At 45.8% G+C, this 22,369-nt stretch overlaps 1 protein-coding gene and 1 pseudogene across 2 annotated transcripts in view; one reads left to right on the top strand and one right to left on the bottom strand.

The window, feature by feature from the left end:
* The window catches only part of LOC147013837 (voltage-dependent L-type calcium channel subunit alpha-1D-like), a 283,507-nt gene that overhangs the window by 150,006 nt on the left and 111,132 nt on the right, over nucleotides 1–22,369 (bottom strand). For both annotated transcript variants that reach the window (XM_085851103.1, XM_085851104.1), the window contains exons 10-11: nucleotides 16,340–16,427; nucleotides 49–209 (exon numbers count right to left, since the gene is read on the bottom strand). In XM_085851103.1, coding sequence (XP_085707229.1) covers nucleotides 49–209; nucleotides 16,340–16,427 — 249 coding nt within the window. The remainder of the gene's footprint in view (nucleotides 1–48; nucleotides 210–16,339; nucleotides 16,428–22,369) is intronic.
* On the top strand, nucleotides 2,595–5,844 carry LOC147013840 (uncharacterized; annotated as a pseudogene).

Here is a 22,369-nt window from a genome sequence, read left to right as displayed (position 1 = left end):
CAGTCTAATGAGCAAAATAATTGAATGAAAACAAAGGTTGAAACCTACCCTGCACGTCTGTGAGCCACGACGGTTGGTGATGATGTTCAGCAGCAATGGTGAGTGTATTTAAGAAGACAAGCAAGATCACAGCCCAGTAGAAGGTCGTTGACTTGACAGCGAGGCGTACCCTGCGTCGGCAGTAGCGGTTCCATCGATGCAAACGCTGACTGGTAAAACAGCAGCAGAACCAGGTCTACGATAGATGATGCATAAGTGTTACCTACACTAATATCCCACACTCAGGCTGTGAAAAATATCAGGGCAAACATGAAAAGCGTGATAAGCATAGTATACGCACAGCATACTATGTCTGCACAGCGTATTCTTCGGTTCATTCAAAAATATTGAAGTCTTTAGATAGCCCAGCAAGCAAGCTCACACTTTTATGACAATGTGTTGTTATCTCAGCACGCAAAGCTTCCGCAAGGTAATCAAAGGCAATGGTGATAGCTCAGTTGAGGCTTACAGTTATTAGTTTATTGTATGGGCTTCCTAATGCCGGTGTGTGCTCCGGTTTAGAACAGGTACACCGTATCCCTGCGTGTCGTAAGAGGCGACTAAAAGGGTTGGCATCAGGAAGAGCATCTGGCCATAAAAGATTGCTGCCTCAAAAAGGGAACAATGATGAGTACAATTACATATGGGTCTTATCCACCATGAATCTGAAACTTTTCATGATCATGTTCTCCCAAATGATGAGTACCCCGTGGGGGTCCTCACCCCCTCTCGTGAAAAATCAAGCTGGGAACCCGATCGAAGCAAGGGAGGAAATTACTCCATTCATGATGAACAAATGTCTGATGCCCCACGTGGAGATCGGTTTCTAAGGTTTGGGGCATGGAATGTAGGGACAAGGACAGGGAGATCAGGAGAAGTGATGGAAGTATTGGTCAGAAGAAGAGTGGACATATATTGTGTGGGGGAGGCGATATGGAAGGGAAATGGTGTGGGAATGGTGAAGGGTAGGCAGGGACAGAAGTACAAGTTTGTGTGGCAAGGGTAGCCCGGAAGGTGTGTATGGTGTTGGTATCCTGTTTTATGAAGAGTTTGTAGACAGTGCAGTGAGTGTGACTAGAGTGAGTGAAAGGTTGACGATGATGGTGACAATGGTGTTTGGAACGCTCTTAGTGAATGTCATCTCTGGATTTGCCCGGCAGGTTAGTCGGAGCGATGAAGAGAAGGACAAGTTATGGTGTGATCGAGAAGTTGATGGAAAACGTGAAAGAAGAGGAGGTTCTTGTGGTAGGAGAAGACTTGAATGGTCATGTCGGAATGAGTTCAGATGGTTTGGAGGGAGTCCATGGGGGTTATGGATATGGTGTGAGGAATGGAGAAGGTGAAAGGATTTTGGAGTTTGCTGATAGAGCTGGTTTGTTGATTTGTAATACTCAATTCCAGAAAGTGGATGGTGGTCGTATGGCAGCTTCGCTGCCGGGGTAGCTATCATTTCTTGAAGCGTGGATGTGTCGCTGATGCAGTGCCCCTCTACCAGTACACACACTGGAACTGGTACTCATTTAGCCGACCTCGGAAGGATGACGGGCTGAGTCAACCCCCCTGGTGTATCAATTCAGCGGCCGACGAGGCCTGAACTCAGGACCCTAGGGTCCCAAGCTGCCACCCTCACCACTGAGCCAATACCAGGCTAGAAAGTGGATGATAAGCTTGTTACATACACGTCAGGTGTGTCGACGACAATTGTTGACTTTCTGATGGTGCATAGGCGAGATAGGGGGAACCTCCGGGACACAAAGGTGATCCTGGGGGAGGAGGCTGTTTCACAGCACCACCTGGTTGTCTGCGATATAAGGGTGAAAGGTGCGAGGAGAACTCGGCAGGCGAAGTCCCAACCGAAGATGAAGGTGTGGAAATTGAAAGAGGTGACAGTGAAGAAGGCATTCAGAGAGAAGTCGAGGATAGTAGAGGATGATGTGATTGAGCTTTAAAGTGGTTGGATGTCAATGAAAGATAGTCTATTGGGAGTCGGTGAGGTTATGTGGATGAACAAAAGAACCACCGAGGTACTTGCAAATATGGTGGTGGGATTATGAAGTTGGAAAGCGGATTGACGAGAAGAGGAAGAAGTCCAAGGAGTGGCAGAAGGCGAAGTGTACTAAAGTTATAAGGTCGCCAAGAAGGCTGCAAAGAAAGAGGTAGGAAAGGCGAAGGAGGCACATAGGAAAATGCTTGGAGAACGTATAGATTCAGAAGGTCAGAGAGCGGTATTTAGGATTGCAAAGCAGATAGCGAGAGAGAGGCGCGATGTGACGGGGTGAGTTGCTTGAAGGATGAAGTGGGACAAATCGTTGTGGACCCAGATGGAATTAAAGGAAGATGGAAGAGATATATGGAAAGGCTGTTGAATGTAGAGAATGAATGGGATAGCAACATCGAGAGCAACCCTATTTTAGGATCAGCAGAGAAGATAACTGAGAAGGAAGTTGAGGAAGCTATAAGAGCAATGAAGAGTAGAAAAGCAGGAGGGCCGACGGGAGTTGTGGGAGAGATGTTGAAGGCAGCGGGAAGTTGGGGTGTGAAGGGAATGACAGAGATCTGTAATCTGGTGGTGAAAGAAGGCCGCATTCCAGTGGATTGGGAACTGAGTACCCTCGTCCCTCTGTACAAGGGGAAAGGTGACCCTCTGGACTGTGGCTCCTATAGAGCAATAAAGTTATTGGAGCATGGAATGAAGGTATTGGAAAGGGTGTTGGAGAAGAGGAAAAGGAAGAAAGTGAAGATTGATGAAATGCAGTTTGGATTTATGCCACGAAGTGGAACGACGGATGTGATTTTTATTGTAAGGCAGTTGCAGGAGAAGTACATGGAGAAGAGGAAGAAGTTGCTTCTTGGGTTTGTTGATTTGGAGAAAGCATTCGACAGGGTTCCACGTGAAGTAGTGACATGGGCATTGAGGAAGTTAGGAGTGGAGGAATGGTTGACCAGAGCAGTGATGGCCATGTACGAGAGAGCACGCACAGCTGTAAGGATGAAGGATGGGAACAGTGGTGAGTTTGAGGTGAAGGTAGGAGTGCATCAGGGGTCAGTACCAAGTCCACATCTATTTGTAGTTGTGATGGAGGTGCTGACTCAGAGCACAAAGGAAGGTTTACTGTGGGAGTTGTTGAATGCAAATAATTTGGTGTTGATTGCAGAGAGTAGGGATGGACTGAAGGAGAAGATGAATAAGTGGAAGGAATGTATGGAGGCAAAAGGTTTGAAGGTGGATATTGGAAAGACAAAGGTGATGGAAAGTGGTAAAGCATGTGGTGAGGTAGAAAAAACTGGGAAGTGGCCATGGGCTGTGTGCAGGAAGGGTGTTGGTCAGGTCAGGTCAGGTATGGGGGAATGCACTGGAGCAGTGCATCGCAACATCCACTTTCTGCAGCTACTCCAGGGGCCTCTGGCTGGCCATCCCCCAGGCAGATGCCTGGCCCATCCCCATCTCCTTGAGATGCAGATCAACCTGCTGCAACCATGAGGCACGTGGTCAGCCCATTGGCCTCCTTCACTCATGAGGCTCCCTCACTGAGAGAATCTGGTGAGCAGGAACAGCATCATAAAAATGAGCCACATGTCCACACAGCGGCAGCTGATGCTCATGGACTATGCAGGTAACAGATCTCATTTGAGTCTCTCTGGCAACTGCTTGTTGGAGACAATGTCCGACCAGCAATAGCCAAGGATTATCCGAAGAGACCTGGTACTGAAGGAATTAAGTCTCCATCTCAGATCCCTGGTCAGAGTCAAAATCTCACATCCATAGAGCAAGACTGGAAGCACCAATGACCTGAAGACTCAGACTTTCCTCCTCCTGCACTGGTACCAACAGTGCCACACACCATGATCCACTGAAATCATGACTCCCCAGGCCCGACCCAGATGTCTGTTGACCTTGATGTCTCACAGTCAATCTCTCCACGACCTCAACATCCTCACCACAAACAGATTCAGACAAGATAACAGCATCGAAGATGTCATTGAAAGCCTGGATCTTAGTTTTGACCCAGGAAACCCGAAATCCCAGCGGCTCCAACTCCTCATTCAGCACCTCGAGGTCCCCCAAAAGGATATCTAGAGTCTCCGCAAAGAAGACTGCATCATCTGCAAAATCAATGGCAGAGATCTTGACATTCCCAAATGATGCAGCACAGCTTGATCTCTCTGACATCCTCTTCAATCCAGTCCATGCAAGCACTGAAAAGTGTTGGGGTCAGTACACACCCCTAACGAACTCCAGTAACAACTGGATAAAGTCAGAGATGGTAACTCCACATCTCACAGCACTCTCAGTTTCAAAGTATAGTTCAAATAGATTGATGAGTTTTGGTGGCACCCCGCAAAGACCAAGAATCCTCCAGAAGGCACCCCACTTCACTGAATCAAGAGCTTTCCAGAGATCAACATAGGCTGCAAACAGCCCCTGCTGAAACTCTCATCTGCGTTCGGTGAGGACCTGAAGGGCAAGGATACGGTCAATCTTTGACCTCTTTGGCATAAAGCCTGACTGCTCTGGACGCTGGTGCTCAAGCAGATGGTGGCTGACCCAATCAAGAATTATCCGAGCAAAGACCTTGCCTGGCACTGAGAGCAGCATCACCCTGCGGTGGTTGTTGTAGTCTTGGCGATCACCATTCCCTTTCCAGAGAGGGATAACAAGGCCCCTCTTCCAGTCAGTTGGGACGATGTCTGTGATCCAGACAGAGCACAGAACTGCATGTAATAACATGAGTACAGCATTTCCACCAGCCTTGAGAAGTTCAGCATGGACGCCACAGATCCCAGGAGTTTTACCCCATTTCAACCAGGTCACTGCAGCCTGTGTTTCCACAAGTGAAGGTGAATCATAGTTGATTGGAGGATCAGCAAGAGGGATAATAACATCCCTGACATCGAACTCAACAGCTGGTGGATCAGCGTGGCACAGTCGCTCAGAATAACCGGCCCAGCGGGCCTTCACTTCACACTCCTCTGTCAAGAGCCCACCACCCTCTGCTCGAACTGCAGTACACCGAGGGACGGGCTTGGAGGAATGAAATGCGCGAATTCCCCTGTAAGCGGGACGAGAATCACAGGACAAGGATGTTGGAGTGAACTCCATTCAATGGATAATGTGCACCGAGTGGGTTCATCAAAAATGTAGTGGTGTGAGTGGATCATTAGCCAGCTACATTCCAGTGTAAGGTGTGTATGGAGGGAGTGGCAGATCAAAGAAATGTTGAGTTGGATATTGGAGGTGGCGTGAAGTTGGAAGGTGTGAAGACATTTTGCTACGTAGGAGACATGCTGAATGGAGAAGGTGGATCAGACCCGGTGACGATTGCTGGAGCGAGATGTGCATGGAAGAAGTTTCGGGAACTGAGTGGCATGCTGACCAGGAGGGAGTGTCCATGAAGTTGAAGGGAAAGGTGTATGCTCCATGTGTGAGAAGTGCTATGATTTATGGGAGCAAGACATGGTCAATGAATGTAGAGCAGCAACGAAGGCTGGAAAGGGTAGAAATGCGAATGGTTTGGTGGATGTGTGGAGTATTGTTGAGAAAGAGAGTAAGACAAACGATGAATTGCAGAAGATGATGGGAACGGAGCCTGTGATGGATGTTGTGAAGAGAAACAGTTTGAGATGGTTGGGTCATGTGTTGAGGAAGGATGAAAGTGACTGAGTAAGAAGAGTGATGAAAATGAATGTAAAAGGAAGACTTGGCTAAAGGTGGTGGAAGAAGAAATGCATGTAAGAGGGTTAACAAGGGGAGATGCAAAAAATATGGCAAAGTGGAGAATATTGTCATGGGGCCCGCAAGGCTAACCCCCGCTCTCGCAGGGAAAATGGCCTTTAAAATGCCTGTTGTTGTTGTTGTTGTTGTTGTATGAGCTTTCGAAGCCTCCATCGCTGTATCACCCATGAGCTTCTCATGTGCCATATTGGTTTGGGCTGAGCTACAACCTGAGCAGCAACATGATGTAAATGCAAGCTCCCATGCCCGCAGTTATTAAAAGAAAACATGAACCTTCTTCATATACATTCTCATGTGCAAATGGCCAGATCAATTTTCTTTGTCATGCAATTAATCTTGATTGCTTTTTGCAGTGGCATTTGCAGAGGGTAAAGCAGCAATAGTCGCGAAGTCATCCACGAGGAGTCAACGGAGTGGGATCATTCGGGGCAATTGTGTGCGTTAAACTAGTTAACACACCGTGCAGCAACAGCAATGCATGGGTACGTGAAAGCTTGACCAACGTACCTGAATTTGGACCTGGACATGCATGTCCTGAAAAAATAACATCGTATCAATTTGAGTAACAGGATGTTAAAGAATGCCCCGCCGGCTGGATTATTCTGTGTTGGCTTTGAACCAGTATTCACTGATTAAAATAGCTGCAATATCAATTGCAAGGCCTCCTTAACAGTTATCAGAGTGAAATATTTTTTCATTGTTTCGTTTTCTTAAACAGTTGTGAATATCGTTTTACATTTTGCAGTAATACCACACATTATTATGACGAGTATGTGCACCCATACACTGTACTTAAGGGTGGGAAGATGCAACAGGAGAAAGGGATGAGGAATAGATGTACATTAGCTATTGTCGTGTTTTAAAAGGTTCATTGAATGGAGTACAACACACATTCTCCATTGATTCGTAGGTACGAAGATCGGGCATTCAATGATACGAGTGAGGAAAGTGAAAGAAAAATAAATTTGAGCGCTTTATCATGAAGAAACCATTTTATGGCCTGTTACAAATCAAGGCATTGTTGAGCAGGCCGAACAAAATGGCGAATTTTGACCCCAGAAAGCTGGTCAACAGAGGCTTCACTCACGAGCTGACCAAGGATAACGCCTTGATAAAGGATATAATTAAATAAGGCTGTTAATTATATCTTCAAAAGGGGTGTTTAAATTCACCCAAACAGCCAATTTTTAATTTGTTAGGGTTAGGGTTAGACACACACACACACACACACACACACACACACACACACACACACACACACACACACACACACACACACACACACACACACACACACACACACACTGCTGGAATTATAGATAGATTGTCATTATACATATTTGATTAGTCATTAAATTGTCCATTTAATTTAATTTAATTTGTGGAGCCTGTTTGTGTTGGCTTCGAGTGCAGCCCATGTACCTCCACCCCTTTGCCACCCCTCCATCCCCGCACATGACATTAATCTCCAAAAAGGGTTACCTGTAAGCCTCCAAGGGAGAACTGTTTGGCCATCCGTCCAGGTAGGGACTAACCCTCTAGACATGACAATATTTTCATTTATGAATGTTCTTTGAGAATTCTGTGATTATTTTTTTTTCCGGTGAACTGACTTCGATGTCCATCGGCACGAAAAATTTCAGCTTTCTACGTCACCTGGAAGTCCTGATCTTTAATATCAGTCAGGTCCGGTATTGCTTTTTTGCTCAAATTAGCATAGTCGATCTAGTTTTCTTACTTTTGGTTGAGCCTGATGTTGGCTTCGTGGTTAGGGCGGTGGCCTGATATCCTAGGGTCCTGAGTTCGAGTCCCGTTGGCTGCTGAATTAACACCAGGAGGTTGAATCAGCCCATCCTTTGGAAGTCGGCGAAATAAGCACCAGTGTACTGGTAATAGGGGCACTGCATCAGCAGCATAGCCGCACCCCTAACCAATGATGCAACCAGCAGCCAAAAAGGCTGTACACGAAGGGATGGGGGGACTTTTGGTTGGAAGTGCCTTCTTCGTTATAAATGTGTAATCCCAACTGCCCCAATCTTGTGTATATATATATATATATATATATATATATATATATATATATATATATATATATATATATATATATATAGCTACAAAAGTAGGTACACAGTAAGGACTGTACACCTACTTTTGCATATATATATATATATATATATATATATATATATATATATATATATATATATATGTATGTATATATATCACGTAAGACCTCATGATCCCAAGGTCCATGATCATCGAAAATACAGCGTTGCGACCAGATATAATACTTCGGTACAAAAAAAAAGAGAAGAATGCATTGCTGATTGAGGGGTTAGTTAATACCAGTGATTTTGGACTAAATGATGCAGAAATCAAGAAAATGACCAAACACCAAGACCTCAAGAATGAAGTGAGAAAATCCTGGAAGCTGAAGAATGCTAAAGTTGTACCAATGAAAGCTGGACATACAGGAATGATGACAAAGAATCTCACAGAGATATTAAACATTGGGGCAATAATACCCCTGGGTGCTCACCTGGTAGCAGCTGGATAAGATAACCAGGAAACCACTGGTAGGCGTGGATGACCCACAAAATATATAATGGAGAAGAAAGTAAATACCTCTGGAATATTTTTTTAATACCATGAACAAACCTTGGTACATAACGGGTGATAAAGGTTGTGGTCAAGTTTCATCAAAATGTGTGTGGTTTCAGAAAAGAAAGCAAATACATATCTGGGGGGGGGCACCCTCCGCCAACCCCTCCCGTGGATGGAACCCCTTTGGCCCCAACTTTTTTAATGTCACGAACAAGCTTTGGTGCATCATGGGTGATGAAGGTTGTGGTCAAGTTTCATGAGAATTTCATGTGTAGTTTCTGAGATGTTTCTAGTGGGGGGGGGGGGAACCTCCCACCCCCCCCCACTGTAAACTCCCCCTGTAGACCCCTTCAGATCCCATTTTTACATCCACCACCTAAGGTGAAGGAGGTGATATTTTCACGCCTTTCTGTCTGTTGGGATTCGCTAGATATCCGTTATTGTTGGGTTTTCCGTGTGTGTGTGTGTGTGTGTGTGTGTGTGTGTGTGTGTGTGTGTGTGTGTGTGTGTGTGTGTGTGTGTGTGTGTGTGTGTGTGTGTGTGTGTGTGTGTAACACGAGGCTCGACAGCACAAACCAGCAAACCGATTTCGATGAAACTTGGCGAACAGGTGCCACATCAGCTAGGAGTGTGCGCGTTTGAGTTTCGTTGCTAAGCAACCACCCGTTGCTATGCAGCGGCCGAAAAACCGTGTTTTAAGAACCCAAACGGTAACCGACGTAGCGCAGCTTCTATGATAGGTGGAGCGACTGGACCAACTCCTGCCGATTCCTTGCATCCCCATCTAGTTATCGCGAGAGCTTAACGTTCCTCTATCTCTCATAGTTTCCGAATGGCAGCCCTCCGAATGCGGAAAGGTGGTGAACCAGGGAATATGTTAAGTGACCTTGACCTTGGAAACCATCGATGGCAGAACGTTCAAATTCGGTGTCTGGATAGAGTTTAATAACTACTACAAAATTGAACCGCAGAATGTTTCCAGATTCGATCACCAAGGGTGTCGAGGCTGAAATACGCAAAATTCGAAAAAATACTTTTTCTCGACCTACGTTCACTATTTTCAATACTTGTCCTACAGTTTTGAATGTGGAGAAAGGAGACTTCGGAATTAAACACTTCGAGATATTTAGAAAATTTTACTCGAGCCGATTTTTGATTTAGGTTGTATTTTTCAAATGGTAGTCCTTAAAAAACAGGGTTTCTATTTACTGTCATTTTTTATGAGGAGTGCCAGTTGGCAAAATACGCAATAGGAAAAATCTTGCCAGGCAGAGGAACAATTGTATGTGAACCAATAAGTCTTGGCAATGAATCTCCGTTGGTGGATCGGTCAGAAGGAAAAGCATCGGATCCAGCGCTTCGATCCGAGCGGACCCCTCGTCGCCTTCCGGCGTGTGTGTTTGTTTGTCTGTTTGTGCACAGGCTATCTCAGAGTTGTGGATGGATCCGGATGAAATTTTGTGGACAGGTTTGGTGTTTGACATGGATGAACTGATTAGATTTTGGTGAAGATCCGGATCCAGATCCAACTACTAGAATTTTAAAGTCATTCTTCACCATTGAGAGATCGGGCCAAAAACGATATATAGCACGATATCTCAAAAGGTTGAGGATGGATTTGGATGGGGGATGACAAGAGGTGAACAGCTGTTTTGAAGGACTGGAGGGAAGAATGGGATTGAACAGAGTGAGAGAGTTTATTCCAAAGGCAGGAAAAAAGAGGAATGAAAAGGTGAAGGTGAGCAGGGATTTTTGATTTTGGTAGTTTTACCAGAAGGGGCTTCCTGGCAGACCTTGACAGCCCTGCAGAAATATTGCGGGGGGGGGGACCATATCTCAGACAGAGCAGGGGGGGAGGAGGGGGGAGGCTGGAAAGGAAACGTTGAAAGACAGAAAGACCACTAACCTGCTTACGGTGAGAGAGTGAGAGGCCCAAAAACTCAGCTTCATCGCGGGAGGTGCCAATGATCCGAAATGCCTTGGTTTCCACAGCGTGAAGCAGAGAAAGGTGAGAGGCAGGAGCACCAGCCCAGTAGGGAGAGCAGTACTCCATCAGGCTGTGGACGAAAGCTTTGCATGTGGTCAGGAGCTCAGGTGGGTCGAGGAAGGACTTTGCATGACGGAGGATTCCCAGTCGGCGACTGGCTTTGGAGACCATGTTCTCATGGATCAGGCATGATGTGGCAGAGGTATGCGCTCAACCGAGTGCCCGACTATTTTTTTTTGTTAATGCCATCACTGGTGATGAAGGTTGTGGTCAAATTTCATTGAGTGTAGTTTCTGAGAAGAATTTGCAAGTATTTGTGGACGGACGGACAGATGGACTGTCGACACGCCATTCCATAAGCTCCACGGAACTACTTAACAGGTGAGCTAAAAACCATCCCTGGGAATGTTATTACAAATGAACTACAGTTGGAAGCTGTCCGTGGCTCAGCGACGATCAGGCAGAGAGCCCTCTGCACAAAACTTTGACAACAGAAAACTTCACAGAGTGGAGGAACTCTGAGAAAAGTTTGAAACAGCAAATAAAAGGGCTTACCTTGGGTAGCCTTTCATGTTTGCTTTATGCAGCTTCTTTGGATGTGTCCTAGTTTGGAGGTGTTGTTTTGGTACATTTTATGTACATGACATCAGCGTCGTGTCACAAATTCAGTGTACTTCTTTGGTTTAATTTAATATTCCTGACTGCAAACCTCTTGATTGGTGATTAGCAGGGCAGAGACAACGTGCTCATGGGGCAGATGACCCTTGTTGCTGGCAGGTAATGCAGCAAGCGCTGCGATGGAACTCGATGTATGCCCTGCTGCCTCGTCAAGTTAGGGGGTTCGATTCAGTTATATCAATGAGCTTGACATGGTCATGAAAAAACGATCGGCAGTATGTCGTGTCCTGATGAGCCCACAACGATGGCGAAATCTGGATCGACATCTATGCTCTCATCTATTCCTGACCAAAGGCTTTAATCTCAGTCCGCGAAGGCTTGAGTACCAAATGGATGCCTCCTCGTTTTGGTGGTGATGTGTTAGTATAATTTATAAACATGACATCAGCATCGTGTCATAGAGTCAGTGTGCTTCTTTGGTTGTATATATATATATATATATATATATATATATATATATATATATATATATATATATATATATATATATATATATATGACAACAGAGTGCAGATTGAAATAGCCAAAGAGCGATTGACTGCATTCGATTTCCAACAAAATCGGATCAACGAAACCTGCTCTTCTGATAAAACGCCGGCAAGTCGCACTGAAACTCATCGCTCGCCATCTGTCAGATGTGAATGGAAAGCCGACTGTCCCATCTGCATTTTAGTTGTGTGTATTAAAGATCCCAGAGTGTCTTTCAAAACCAGGAGGCTATCGTGTGCCTTCACCCTGGACAATTTCTCCACTTTACCCTGGACAATTTGGACAACACAAACGTATTTGGTCAATAATTACATAAAAACCACAATAACAACTTGGGATTGAATCAGCAGAGTCAAAATCATATTGGAGCTCTATTTAAGATCTGTGCTATTATCAGAGAGAAACCCTGAAGGGATGTCTTTCCTCATGATCTCTGCACCAATGCTTCCCGACAGGTGTGAAAAAGACCTCCGGCTGCAATTATCTCAAACATGGCTCCCAAGCAGCATAAATAAAACTTAATCACATATTTAACCCCTTCCTGGCAAACCTTTTAAATTGGTGTCCGCTAATACTCTTACTTATGCTGATCTTTGCATCTACTATAATAACCTTGGCTGTTCAAGTCAAGTTTGATGCATGGTAAAACGATGAGGTAGTGGGGAAGAGAGAGAGAGAGGAGGGTGGGGGAGAGAGAGAAGGGTGGGGGAGAGAGAGAGAGAGAAGAGGGTGGGGGAGAGAGAGGAGGGGGAGAGAGAGGAGGGTGGGGGAGAGAGAGGAGGGTGGGGGAGAGAGAGGAGGGAGAGGGAGAGAGAGAGGAGGGAGGGAGAGAGAGGAGGGTGGGGGAGAGAGAGGAGGGTGGGGGAGAGAGAGGAGGGAGAGGGAGAGAGAGGAGGGTGGGGGAGAGAGAGAAGGGTGGGGGAGAGAGAGAGAAGAGGGTGGGGGAGAGAGAGAGAAGAGGGTGGGGGAGAGAGAGGAGGGGGGAGAGAGAGGAGGGTGGGGGAGAGAGAGGAGGGTGGGGGAGAGAGAGGAGGGAGAGGGAGAGAGAGGAGGGTGGGGGAGAGAGAGGAGGGAGAGGGAGGGAGAGAGAGGAGGGAGAGGGAGAGAGAGAGAGAGGAGGGAGGGAGAGAGAGGAGGGAGGGGAGAGAGAGGAGGGGGGAGAGAGAGGAGGGTGGGGGAGAGAGAGGAGGGTGGGGGAGAGAGAGGAGGGAGAGGGAGAGAGAGGAGGGAGGGGAGAGAGAGAGGAGGGAGGGGAGAGAGAGGAGGGAGGGGAGAGAGAGGAGAGAGAGGAGAGAGGGGGAGAGAGGGGGAGAGAGAGGAGGGTGGGGGAGAGAGAGAGGAGGGAGGGGGAGAGAGGAGGGTGGGAGAGAGAGAGGGGTGAGGGGGAGAGAGAGAGGAGAGAGAGAGAGGAGGGAGAAACGAGGAGTGGTGGAGCTAGGAGGAGGAGGTGAATAAGGGGGAGCTCGGAAGGGAGGAAGACTGAGGAGGGGAGGTGGGGTGGGGAGAGCAACGCCTCACCAACCATCGCTATACACTCTGGGAGGGAGAGGAGGAGCAAGGAGGATGAAGGAGAGAGGAGGTGGGGAGGGGGTTTGGGAGGAGTTAAGCGAGAGGGGAGGGGTCCTTGACACTTGTGTTTGGTCGTGGGACTTGCGGAGAAAGTGGGGGGGTCGTACTGGATTGAACGAAATGGGATATTTTAAAACAGCACGTTAATACAGCATGTGGAGACCACGGGGAGATGAGAGGGGAGGGGGCCAAGGAGGAGGTAAGTGTGGGGGGAGGAGAAGGGAAGGCAGCATGAGGAGATGGGAAGGACTGACCGACTGGCTGACTGACACTGACATTTATTAGTTTAGATGATGTTGAAGAGTTTACTTGGTTTTCTCTATGTCTTTACCAAAACACCTCCTGTAATTTGTGATTCAGGTTAATTACCAGCCTAATTAAATGGCTATTTGTCTCCATCATTTATGTAGCACCTAACTGCTGGAAGCATCATTGCTGGAAATGTGGACTATTCAGCTGATGCAGTGCCCCAAATATTATTGGGGGTGGGGGGGGAGGAGATATAATTAAAAAATTTGGTGAGGGTCTTGGCTCACAAAAGAGCTGGTGCGATCATTCAAGTAGCCATGTCAATTATATACCCTATGCTCTCTTGCTGCAACACTTTATCTGCAGACACTGTGTTAAGATGACATCCATGATGCCTAAAGAATAGCAATTATGATGCAAACAAACCATTATGTCTTGTTAGTATGAAATATTCTTAGATAATTGCGTTACAGCTGTTGCTCTCACGCATGAATTATTCCTCAAGCAGTTTAGTTGCGTAAAATAAACATTTCCAGCAAATAAATTTTGACGAACTTTCAAATTGGTCTCACAATGACAGTTTGTTCCCTCTCTGAATAAGGTCGAATTTTAATGTCCAAAATAAAATGCAATTCCACAATACAGACGAAGATGCTGAACGTGCCTTTGAAAACATGATGTGCTTAGACAGTCTGCTTGATATCGACACGACGGTTTGTAATTGTGTTTAAGAGAACGTTCCCAAGGGGATTTGAAGCCATAAGCTGGTAACCCTGTGCCAAGCACACTGCCAGAATTGATGGACGAGTGCAGCATGAGGCATGAAATGCCCCCAACCATTAACCCGAGCTGCCACATCCTTAAATTTCTTCCCGGGCTACTTTAAATTGAATGCAATGGATCTCACAGGAATCGACACAGCCAAGGATCTCAGACAGGTAGCGTATTTATAAATGCTATAGGTAGGCTGTGGCTCAGACTCGACTCCATGGTCCGACTGAAATTTAATGATAATAAAAAAGACGAGTGTTTGTGCGACGGATCGATTGCGTACGACAGTATCTCTCGGAAGCTCGCGATGGATCGATCTCTCAATGGAGATTGCGTGGTACTGTAAGTGTATCATGTTGAACGTGTTTATCAATTGTGATCGCAAGAGTCAAAACAGCTGAGTCAATGTACACAGTGTTTCATGCTTGAGTTTACAGACACAACCTGCCATTAGTAAAGAGGGTTTTTAGATAAGTCAGTTGAGTATCAGTAATTAGCTTTACTGACTGACAAAATTAAGACATCTACAAACTAGAACGGGCACTCGGTAGAACACATACCTCCGCCAGGCTGAACAGTTTACGTTTTGTCTCCCACTGATGGGCCGGATCTGCATCTAGATCTGAACCAAAATCCAATCAGCTTGTCCTTGTCACCTTTCCAACTAATCCACGAAGTTTCGTCTGAATAACTTTTTGAGATATCGTGCTATATATAGTTTTTGGCCCGATCGCTCAATGGTGAAGAATCACTTAAAAGGTTATCGTATCTGGATCTGGATCTGGATCATCAAAAAAATCGAATCAATTCTTCCTTGACACACACCTATCCTGTCCACCAGATTTAGTCCAAAGACATCAAAGAGTTTTTGAGATTTCCTGCTGACAGACAGACAAACGGACAAACAGACAGGGGTGAAAACATAACCTCCGTCCACCTTTGGTGGCGGAGGTACTAATTTGGCGACAACCCCTTCGTGCAGGCATCGCACACCGTTGGGTGACCCAGTGACACAAACCTCTTAGACGAGCACCGTCACTGGAAGAGTCCTGTTGGAGCCACATCCCATCATCTACTTCATTACATTACATATCATCGTTTTAATATTTCACGTTGTGACATGATAGCACAGTTGATAGTGTCCTTGCCATCGAGGTATCCTAGTCCAAGTTAAATTATTGTGTGCTACCAGAGGAGGCGGTTTCATCTCGGAGCACGCCATTCTTCAGTTGAGAACTATCCAAGTCTGTATTTTAGATGGTGAACATTAAAGATCCAGTGACATTTTCAAAAGAGTGGGCAATTGTGTGGCGGGACTCTCATCAAATTCCATGTATGGGAGTAGTTTTTCTCATCAGCACAATCTGCATTAAATGAGAGTGGGATAAGGCACACGTATGATGGGCCAAATGACCTACTTTTTGGCATAAATTTCCATGTATCTATAATTTGAATTAACACATATCAACAGATTATTTAACTCACACATAACATTTGCATCGTATTTTATCTATTGGTGGCGGTGCTGGTCTTTCAAGAAAGATAGCGTGAGATCTTACAAGTAAATATAGCAGAGAAGACAGCCAGCTTTACATATCTTCATGTGACATGATGCAGTATCGCTTCATGGTTCGAGACCGCGTGATGCACTGAAGTGGAAATTGTGAGTGGAATTTAAAATTAACCTTTCAGGTGACTGACACGGAGGAACAAGACAAATGGCCACTTGACCTTTCTTCATGGATTCCTGATTTCTCAAAAAAGATAATCTTCAATAAGACAATCTAATGGTGTGTGTGTGTGTGTGTGTGTGTGTGTGTGTGTGTGTGTGTGTGTGTGTGTGTGTGTGTGTGTGTGCGTGTGTGTGTGTGTGTGTGTGTGTGTGTGTGTGTGTGTGTGAGACAAGAGAAACCTTTCCGGCAGCCAACGACTGACAAATACATCGAGGTAAAGAGGTTTGCAATGACAAATGGTTGGAGTTCAGAACCGTGGTGAGTATTCCATAAAAGCCCTTTGAACTGAAATGCAAGCCGTGCTACCTTCAACGTCTGGTGCAACCTTTGTCGGTGTTGATTCTTTACCATGAGTACGGTACTATAATTAATTGGTCGTGGACCAGTTGACTGCTGGATGAATTGTAGAGATAAAGGTGGTGAATATAGTGCATGAAAGGAACAGACTGGTGAGGTGTGAGGTGTGTGGAGAGGGTGCTCACTCACACAATCCGTACGCACAACCTCAGTGAGACATCGTTGGTTTTATCTCTTTCCGTGTTCATAGAGTCTCCATCGCTCGGTCTCAGGCTGCCTGTAAAAAAGAGAATAAGGTCACGTGTCGTCACGCTTCATAAAATGGGTCAAAAGTACAACACACACAGGTCATCCATCCTTCACTTATGGCCCTTCATTTATGATGAGGCTGACAGGATAGTCTCAAAGGGTACGCACACTCGCCTCTGAGCTGTCTAGCCTGGGTTTGAATCTCAGCCGAGCTATGAACTTCCACTCAGGTGTCTCACATATCGGTCGACACATCAACGTGTGCGCCATCCATCAAAAGGACAGAGAGACAGGTGTTACATCTGCCAGCACTGGATGTTGGCGAAAGTTAAAAATCCCATAGCATCTTTGTTTGTTGAAGAAAGAGCGAGTTAACACTGGCACCCTGAAAAATTAAAAACTCCTGCCTTAAGTGTGGGTAAACAAGTGGTCTTGTCTTGTTAGTAGATGCTAAAGATCGCACGATCTCTTTCGCAAAGAGAAGGCAAGTTGTCGCCCCGTACTGTTAAATCACAAATTCCTGCCCAAATCGGTTCCAGTCGAAAGTCAGGCCTGACAAGCCGATCAATAAAAGAGGTGGCTCAAAAACATTCGCCGGGTAGACCCCCTCAAAAAGCTGGGAATCATTTGGGTCAAAAAGTAATAGTAGTAGTAGTAGTAGTAGTACAAAAAAAAACAGAAATCCACCAATTATGAACCAGAAAAGCAAGACCAAAAGTGCACACCTCTTGTTGTACCACACCTTCCTGGACAAGAGAGCAAGAGGACAAGAGACAAGTCCAAAAAAGCAACAACCTTTAGGTTGAAGCCACCAGAAGGGGTAGTGGATAGTAGTCGTAATACACAGAAGAGATTCAGAGGAAGCTTTTTGTATTGACCACATGAGTCATCCCCAAAGTTCTGTCATCGCAATTGTCCCGTTTAAGGGAAAACTCGAGATGATCAGAACATTATACGCGTACCTGTCTTCTCATTCAAGGACATGTGCGGCAAACAGTTTCTCACATCGCTTGTTGTATTTCAGGAAGAAAGTCATGGAGTCTGGCACCGAGGACGTGGCAGAAAACTTTCATCGAAGAGGACATCCGAACTGTTCGATGATGCCGATTCTTAATGCACCAGTTATGTTTTAGAATGAGAAAGCAAAATAAATTCTACTAACTTTAGGGGACGAGGCTATGCATCCACTGAAGAGATTAACAACACAATCATGTCCACTGTGTAAAGGGCGTTTTGTAAGGAAGACTTCTGTGCTGAGATCGAAAAGTTAGTTCAAATTCCCTTATAAGGACCATGTGTAATTGCTGCCAACCTATGGTTGTTTGTCCGACCAACAAGATTCAGAATGGACGCTTCAACCATTAAACCACCTCGTCTGGGTTAATGCTGCATGAGCTGCGTTGCGGAGTAGAGAGATTACATACGTTTGCAGAATAATGCGATATTAATAAAGTTTGTCGATTATTTCAGTCTTCGATGCAAGTGGCGCAACAGAACTTTTGGGACGAATACAGCATGACCCAGAGGACTCGGCATTGGACTGGGCTCTCAAACAGTGCCATCATTCATCTGCTGGTTTCAAGAATGAGGGAGCACAATGAAGTGGTTAATGAAGTTTGTTGCCGATAACAAAAATCAATGCAATGTTGTTTGTGTCTTCACGTAAAAGAAAACAAATTACGTTTTGCAAATCCAACTAACGGATGTCGTATGGAGATAAGCCTATCCTATTATTCCGATGGCAGAATTCAATTAAATATCTATTGAGAAATGGGGGGGGGGGGTGGAAGTGTGTTTGGTGGAGTGGGGAGGAGGAGAATGGGGGAAATGGGTGTGGGGTGTTCGATAACATCGATGATCTATCTGGTCCAATCATATGGACTATTGACCATCTTTCAGGTCCAATAATAGAGACTATCGACCATCTTTCGGATCCAATAATATTCACTATGATTCTGGTCCAATAATATTGTTGCGAATTCGCGCCCGCTGGCGTGTGAACGGCCACGTAACTCGAATCACGGCACGTCGCCCACCGGACGGAAAATTCTGTCGTGACCCTCTCGGAACAACGCCGGGAGATTGTCACAGGTGGGGGTTTAACCTCACCACGATCGTGCCAATTACCCACCCGTGCAGGATAGGGTTGCTCGCCAAATTCGATCTACCCAAGTACCTGCGCGAATGGTCGACCGGGTGATCGTACGACACCACAGGCCGACTCCGGACACGAGCCACTTAAGCGGTCCGTTCCGTGCTGCAGTGATAACCGAGCGGTGTTATCGTCGGTCTTGACGGTTCCGATTAATTACCGGGATGTTGCACCCACTACGAACCCCTTACCTGAAGCAGGATGGAGAGTCAATTTAAAAGGAAGGAGATGAAGCTAAGCGGGCACAGTTCAACAAGCAAGCATTTTATTACGCGCACACACAGACAAGCACGGCAGGCACGTATTTACAGCCATACAGTTATGCACAAAAAGCAAATGTAATACAACCGACTAACGCGTACACACGGCTACACTTACACAGTTTTACTTCGCAGACGGCGCCAACACACATTTACACAAAAGCAAAAGAAAGAAGCCACCCTCACAGACAAGGAGGCAGACAGGCCCGTAGGCCAAATGTGCGCGGGACCTTGAGGAGCGGCTAGGTCCGCGAGACCGGGGAGGTCTTACCCGCGTCCTCGTGACGCGTTGGCGGGCAAGCCGCAAAGTGTCCGCGCCGCTGTGCCCCGACTCCGGGCCCCTGGCGTGCTTGTTGGCACCACGTTTGGGGTGGGGGAGGAACGGGGCCCCCTTTTGCACTATCTCAGCGCGGGGGAAGGGGAAATTGTTGATGCCCTGGGGGCAATGAGTGGCTGGCTGAATTGGGTCCCGCGACGAGACGAGCGATACCCCACACCGCAGCCTCGTCGCCGACTGCCGTCCTCCTGGCCTCGGACCCGAGCTCCTCTGCCCCGACCAGCCGCCCGCAGCTCCACCATGCGCACTCGACTCAACTCCACCAACGCGGCGCTCCTTGTCTCCAAAAGCAACTCCTTGACGACACACTCTCCTTCCAGTTCCACACTCTCCTTCCAGTTCCACACTCTCCTTCCATGAGTCGCCTTCCGCTCGCACCTTTATAACTCTCAGGAGGTGCCGATATGCAAATTCCCAGATCAGAATGCGATTGGAGGCGGGGCCACACCCCACCCCCCGGTCAGCCATTGGTCGGGCAAAAATGGGCATGAACCTTCCCTGATCCTAAAATTTGCATAGACGGACCTAGACGGATTTCACCTCCTCGCGCCTGGAGGCGGGGCCAAGCCGCCTCGCGCTTGCCCATTGGATGGAGGAGAAGTGGGCGTGAAGCATTCCTGATCCGCAGATCGACGCGTTCGGCCTCCATGGCCGAACGGCTCCGGGAACATGACGTTTGGTGTTGACTGGTGGTGTTTGGAAATGGCCGTAGAAGTGATGATGTGGGATGAAGTTGTGAAGGTAAAGGTGAAGGTGGTGGTGTTTGCGAATGGTTGTAGAAGCGATGATGTGGTAGCATAGGTGGTGGAGGTGGTGTCGTTGTAGTGTGGTTGGCGCTGTGGTGGGGATGGCGTGGTTGTTGAGATGCTGTTTGTTTGAAATAAAAGATAGAACAGAAAAATGGCTAACTCAAAGCGTCGCAGCCCGGATGGATCACATAAATTCCCTCTATAAAACGGGTTTGGGCTAACTACACATGTACCTATGGAGATATCTCACCTGAGGGCCCTTTATGGTGTAATGCGAATTTCCACAGCCGTAACACTATTGACTATCTTTTTGGTCCAATAATATCGGCTATCTCTTTTGACATAAAGTGCCAAAACAAATAAGTCACTATCATTGTCATTCATATGCAGCACATCCATCCATCCATCAGGAGCATACTTTGAACAGAACATCAGTGCTGCCAAAGCAGTCTCCTGGACTATTGGGCACAATCCTGGACGGTCACCACTTCAACACAGGATACTCAAATGGCTCAATCATCCAAGCAAGCTGGTACTCATTTTGCTGACCTCAGAAGGATGACAAGCCGAATCAACTGCATCTAGTATTAATTCAACAGAAAAGCAGGATTTTAACTCAGGACCCTAGGATCCCAAGCCCACCACCCTAACCATGAAGCTAACACCAGGCATATGCAGCATATGGCTGCAAGTTAACATCAGTTCTTTGAGGGCAGAATGCGGTGCCCTGTAGGTTAGAGCAGGAATTTGGAGTTTGGATTGCCTACTAAATGAATAAGTGAAAAGAGTTTAAACGATACATATGATCATTAAGTATTGAGACAGTAAGCATATCTTGAGGGATACCGATTCACATCCATGTACAGAAATTAAATTCCTAATGGGGTGTTGTTCCATCCTTGGAAACAAACACAGGCTCGAACCCTCTCATGAACAGTTTGTTTTGACAGATATCAGGAAAGAATAATTTTGGCCTGCCTGTGCCATTTCCCACCGTCTTCAATTTCCCAATAACATTAACCACAGTTGACTTGGGAAGGTTGAATGTGACAGAAATGGTGCAAAGCTGTGGCACTCAAATAACTATTCCCCATTGAATGTCTGTTACTTCTTTACCTCGTGGCATCTTGATTATAACTGAGTTCCAACATCCGCTGCACACCTTGACAAGAAATGTACATGGTACTTTGGATTGTGGGAGAATGTGCAGATGCAGGTAGGGATGATTCATTTAAAACTTGAGTACATTGGCCCAAAACTTTGGGTAGCCAGAGCATATATTACTGTGCTTTAATTGCAGAATTAGATATGCTGTTTCCATCTATATAATAAAGCAAGAGTGTCTGTCTGTCCCCAAACTACTCCCTCAGTTTTGGGGCTGGCCGTGCCAAACTTTCTGTGTGACCATTTTGGGGTCTCAGCGGGTGTCCGAAGGTAGGTGGGAGGTTTCATAAATTTATCGATATAATTATGAATTTGAGTTTCCACCCATCAGAATCTGAATATATATATATATATATATATATATATATATATATATATATATATATATATATATATATCTCCCCACATTCACAGGTTCAGCATTAGCAGTTTCGCCATGAACTGCATGTGGAAAAATTTGCTGGTTCGGTAATATCTCAATACAATAGAGATTTTGCGTTTCCACCTCAATACAACACCGATCTTTCTCCCAAAGATGAAAAACAAACGAGGAATCCAGTCGATCAAGAAGTTTTGCAGTGAATTAAATTGTCCGCGTGTAGACACATTCGGAGCTTCGGCATTCACCGTTTCTGCATTGTCTATATCCGTGTATAGACTTTTTCCATCAACATCACACCATGTTCGCTTTAGACTTTTTGCTATTTTTCTGTAAAAAACCCATTTCCTTCATCATGGCATATAAGAGCCAATCCCCCTCCCCAACCAACACTATCAGCATCATCATTGTTATCAGCTTCATTAAAGGTACATTGATGTTACACAGCACTACAGCTCCCCCAGTTTTGGGGCCAGCCCAACCAAATTTTCTGGGTAGCTTTTGAGGTCCCTGCACATGTCCTCAAGTGGGTGGAAATTTTCATAAAATTTCACACTTTTTTTTTTAAAGCTTTTTGCCTCCAACCTGTGTGTAGCATGGGTACCTCACTCATATTCAATGTAGGAAATGAATGTGTATTTTATTATCACTTCTCAAGCACCTTCCTTCTTCAAGACAAATTCATTTTGTTAACTTGTAAAATGCTTTCACCAGGTACGTAAACTCAGAAGATTAAATCAAGACGTGGGTGGTTTACAAGAAGCATTTATTATATACTATGTGTTGGGTTAGATTTTGTATTGCATGTGTGTATGTGTATGTGTGTATGTGTGTATGTGTGTGTTAGAATGTGAGGATACAAAATTATGGGCATAAACGCCCAGTTACAGACACCCCACAACAAATTATAAATGACTGGTTAGATCTTA

This window comes from Eptatretus burgeri, chromosome 13, assembly GCF_056783735.1.
Source record: "Eptatretus burgeri isolate ZD-2024b chromosome 13, Ebu_testis_v1, whole genome shotgun sequence".
Classification (NCBI taxonomy): domain Eukaryota; kingdom Metazoa; phylum Chordata; class Myxini; order Myxiniformes; family Myxinidae; genus Eptatretus; species Eptatretus burgeri.
This window is presented reverse-complemented; position numbering and strand designations above follow the sequence as displayed.